Source organism: Protomyctophum parallelum (assembly GCF_964188405.1).
Source record: "Protomyctophum parallelum genome assembly, chromosome: 15".
NCBI lineage: Eukaryota > Metazoa > Chordata > Actinopteri > Myctophiformes > Myctophidae > Protomyctophum > Protomyctophum parallelum.
Genome location: NC_139710.1, coordinates 30,656,803 through 30,661,749, shown reverse-complemented (window position 1 = coordinate 30,661,749; position 4,947 = coordinate 30,656,803). Strand labels below are relative to the sequence as shown.

The 4,947-nt window shown below is 43.5% G+C and overlaps 1 protein-coding gene across 1 annotated transcript in view; it reads left to right on the top strand.

The window, feature by feature from the left end:
* serinc5 (serine incorporator 5) overlaps positions 1 to 3,304 on the top strand; it is a 38,006-nt gene extending 34,702 nt beyond the window's left edge. The window contains exons 11-12 of the mRNA XM_083785047.1: positions 1,730 to 1,877; positions 2,985 to 3,304. Coding sequence (XP_083641173.1) covers positions 1,730 to 1,877; positions 2,985 to 3,129 — 293 coding nt within the window. The 3' untranslated portion in view covers positions 3,130 to 3,304. The remainder of the gene's footprint in view (positions 1 to 1,729; positions 1,878 to 2,984) is intronic.
* Positions 3,305 to 4,947: the final 1,643 nt, after the last annotated feature.

The following is a 4,947-nucleotide window of genomic DNA, read 5'->3' as shown; positions in this document are numbered from 1 at the left end:
AGCTTTTATTTTGAAGAGGAAGAGGAAGTTGTTTCGGTTGTAGCCAGCTACTATGACAGTGCCGGTGGTGGTGGTGGAATAGAGCACCGAAGTCCTGACGTAACTCGCTCATCCCGACGATTCCCCTGGTTCACGGAAGTAGTTTCTCTATGGAGAATAACATGGGGTGATCTTAATATCGTCTACTATAAGCGTTGTGGTCCAAAAATAAACAAGCTGTCTCGGCGTTATTGTCAGGGAGGTGTCTCTGTATCGTTTGCAACAGTCAGTCACTCATATATGATACAGTCTGCTTCTAGCGAAAATCTAACTAATTCAGCAGCAGTAACATTAGCGTTTTCTCTCAGTCAGTTGATTCTTCATATCCATGTGAGTGAAGCGGCCGGGATGACATGTTTATTTTTCAAACACAGTTCTTATATGAATCAATCTAAAACTCCTCCTATGGTGATTTCAATGCAACTAAACAAATACATGAACCTGGGGACTGACGCCCTCTACTGAAAGTGACGTCAGACTTCGGTGCTCTATATACTCTATGCGGAATAATAATAACAACATGCTTTAAGCCAAAGTAAAAACCGCATGCGTCTTTGACTTAAACAATGTAGGCTAAACACTTTGGAATTACGTTATACATGGTAGATCCTCCGTGGCTGCGTCATTAGGTGAGTACTAGTTTAATGAATTGTTTAAGTTTAATAGTAACATTCATCATCAATGCCCCCCCCCCCCAAAATAACAGGTTACAGGATTCTCATTCCGTTACTGTCTGTCACTGCCTGCAAGGATGGCCGCCGTGCCATTTCTTATAAACTATCTAGTTCATACGTGGGTCCACGGTGGTGGTGGTGGTGTTGTTCATGCGCCGCGGTGCGTGCCGTGGAGAGGGCATCTGTGTGCGCGCTGTTGGCTGGTTGGAGCGCAGCGCAACAGCCTTTCTGTCCAGTCCTACGTGTATAGACTGGCGATTGTGGCGAATTATATTCGTTAATAAAGAGAGCGCTGTAAAGGGGATATTGTCTATGGTCAGTTCATGGTGTGTATCATTCTCGTTTTTAACCATAGAGTTAATTAGGGCCGTAATAATGCGGCGCAATGACGGTAGGCAGTAGCCTAATAGCCTACAATGTAAACAACCTGCGCAAGCATTAAAAATGGGTTTTAATTGTCTGGTAACGGAAAATAAGGGAAAATAATCTAACTTGTTACTTTTCTCAGAAGGTAATCTGTAACGGTAAGGGATTATTTTCATGGGCAGTAATCCAGTAACCTAACGACGTTACTTTAGAAAGTAACGATGCCCAACACTGCCGGGGACCCCCATTAGAAAAGATATGCCAGGGACCCCCATAAGAGAAGAGTTTCACGGCTCTAGCAGTGATTCTCAACCCGTTCAAATGTAAGGACCCCCAGTTTGACATGCATTAGTCTACGGACCCCCATTTAATGGCATTTCTATCTCTGGGACCCCCAATTCATAATGTAAAATCACTGTTCGCTTGTAGATCGGATATTTTCGGTCATTAGTGATTTTAAGATGAAAGCGTATTTGAAGTGATCAAACTAACGATGTTAGAGGGGTAAGAATGGACTTGGCAGGGTTTCTTTCCGTACTGTAATGCTACTCACGTTTGTGCGCAACACTCTTGCAAATAAATGACGTATTTGTTTAGGCCATGTCATGTGATCTATCTGCACTGTACTGTAACGTTACTGTACTCTACAGAGGACTATGACGAGGAGAAGGATGAAGGAACGGGTCAGAATGTCATGTATGATGAGAGAGAGTCGACCATCTACTCCTACGCCTACTTCCACTTTGTCTTCTTCCTGGGATCGCTCTACGTTATGATGACCGTCACCAACTGGTTCCAGTGAGTACACACAGTACACAGAGTACACACAGTGGGGGCAGCCATGTTTGTTGTTTGTTTGACGCTGTTGAGTGACAGGGCTGATGGCCAATAATCTGCTGCGATCGGATTTTTGATGGAGACTTACGCCGCCGTAGGCAGAGTCACCACAACTGGATCGCCAGGACATGTTTTTTATGGTAGCGACTAGCGATGAGTCAGGGCTGGAGACAGGCTGTGTTTTCCCTGTATAGTTAGAGTTAGAGTATAGTGGCAAAGTTATGTATAACCTTTTTTGTGAACAGCTTCACAGTAGCTTACATGATGTGTGTAAGCTTGTAGTTGTAATTTTATTAACATTTTTGAGTGGTGCAACCACTCCAAGGAACAGCAATGTCCCTAATATGTCTGTCTCTCTGTTTAGAGTACCAACAGGGGGCGCTGTTGCACCACTCACTTCAGACTGGTCTGATTTCTTAGTGATAAAATGTGATTTCTTTGTACATTTAAGTAACTGTGCAGTTTGTTGCGAATGCAGTGAGCGCCACTAACTATAGAAGCTGGCCTAAACTGTCTGTCTGTGTGTCTGTGTCACACTGGCCCGCCACCAGAGGGCGCAGCTGTATCACACACAAAACACACACACAAAAAAAATCTTAAAAGAAGTACGTCATTGTTGTTATTGCAATTTACGAGCTGCGTTCGCTTCCCGCATTAGCTCGTCTTACTTGTGATTATAAAAAAACGCTGCCGTCCGCTCGCTCCCACCAACGTCGCTGCACGTTTACAAACACTGTTATCTGAGTTTCTGTGTCGATGCTCTTCCACGTCGGGCCTGCATGCTGTTCCCAACGGACTGTTGAACGGACGGGTCTCTTTGACCCATCCGTCAATAATAAGAATTAAAAAAGAATGTCGCCAAGAAGGGGGATCGATCGATCGCACTGGATCAAAATATTCTGTGAGCACTTGAAAGGTAAGGAAGAAGGAATCAAGGCTGGTGGCGGTGCGGCACTGTGTGTGGGTGGATTATTTATTTATCGTATTATTCTTTTTACGCTAAAATGAGTTGTTAACGCGTTTGGTGGTTGTGTCGCTGCCTCCTTCCTCTTCCTGTGTGTGCTACAGCTACGACACGCACAAGATCGAGAACCTTCTGGAAGGGAGCTGGTCGGTGTTCTGGATCAAGATGGTGTCCTGCTGGGTGTGTCTGTTCGTCTACATGATGACGCTGGTCGCCCCCGTCATCTTCCCCCGACGGTTCGAGGCCTGAGACCCCCCCCCCCCCCCCCAACACACACACACACACACACACACACACACAAAACACCACTAGTGTCGGGTGAGTGCAGTGAGTTAATTAAGGGCCTATTCATACTCCAGTTTTAGGTGAAAAGGTGACCACCGAAAACTACAACATGACGTCACTGAGCCGCGGTGGTAAGAGACTCACCGCTCACCCAAACACACCTCTCTGTTTTTACTAAAACTACAACATGACATCACTGAGCCGCGGTGGTAAGAGACTCACCACTCACCCAAACACACCTCTCTGTTTTTACTAAAACTACAACATGACATCACTGAGCCGCGATGGTAAGAGACTCACCCCAAACACATCTCTCTGTTTTCACTAAAAACTACAACATGACGTCACTGAGCCGCGGTGATAAGAGACTCACCCCAAACACATCGCTCTGTTTTCACTAAAACTACAACATGACGTCACTGAGCTTAGCGGTAACGCGGTGGTCACCTTATCACCTAAAAGTGGAGCATACGAACAGGCCTTAAAGGGTCCCAACAGGCTGAGCCAATAAGGGACCATCACTGCCACCCTCATCTCTCGCCAGGCGTTTACCAAGAGTTTGCGTTTTAGCTTTTATTTGATAATAAATGCCAAGTGTTTGCTTCGTGTTTCCATGAGTATTTCACCCACAACTAGCTTTTATTTTCTCCTATCGTTTCCTAATTCCATGTTTGTTTTTGTTTACGTCTTGCTTTCCGTGAATGAAGAATCCAAATAAATAAAGCTTATTCAGAAAATATGTCCAACACTCAGTGAGAGGTGTTCTGGAGTTTATATGTATGATTTATTGGATATAGTTTAGCTGTTATTTTTTCTTCAGTTGATCAGTTGATGGAAGAAAAGCTTATTTTTCTTTGCGGGTGAATTACTCTTTTTTTCTTTTTTAAGATGTTAATGTATTTGATGCCTTGAAGGCACGTTGTTTTTTTTTTGTTTTTTTTACTACCATTCATTGTCTGTTTTGGAGTTAAGTTACGCTTAATGTTACAACAACGCAGGCTTAGAACTGAACAGAGGAAGCCCGGAAAGTTCTGACATTTCTTGTCCATTATTTTGAAAAATCTGGAAAGTGTTTGAAAGAAAATATATTTGTTTCTCTCTCTCTGAGAGCTCTAGCCCTGCTTGTGCTTTGCTTACATGTGGTTCACATACTGTACTGTTTGTTACCTGTTTTACATGCAGTACAGTACTGCATTTTGCCTAATGTTTCACATAGCCTACTGTACTGTATGTTTGGGGTCATGGTTTGACAACCGGGTAGGGATGCACTGAGATGGAAATTCTTGGCCGATAATACCGATGTTTAACCCATTCTGACCTGAGATCAGATTCTAAAAATGTCAGTCGTTCTTCGATTTTTCAAAAATAGCAGACCTACAAGCTCGTAGCTTGAGCTTGTAGATCTGCTATTTTTCAATAGCTAAAGCATGACATGATGCTAAAACCAAAAGGGGTTCCCGCCCCAAAATGGGTTAAAATCTGTGCCATAAGGGAAACAAGTACATCTTTAATACAAGAAATACAATGTTCAGAATCTACAGACTTGGTATAGGCCACAGATAACAAACATAGCCAACGCAAAATGTTTGCTTATCAACAACATATATAAATATCGGCTACTGGCCATCGGTTAATGTCGGTGTTATTCTACAGATACTGATATTGACCCATGAAGTCAAATATGGTTATGATACATCGATGCATCCCTACAACGGGGTCCTTCTTTCCCTGTAGAAGGTTCTATCGTTCATCTATCTTCAGTTCAAAGAGGTTTGGGGCGAC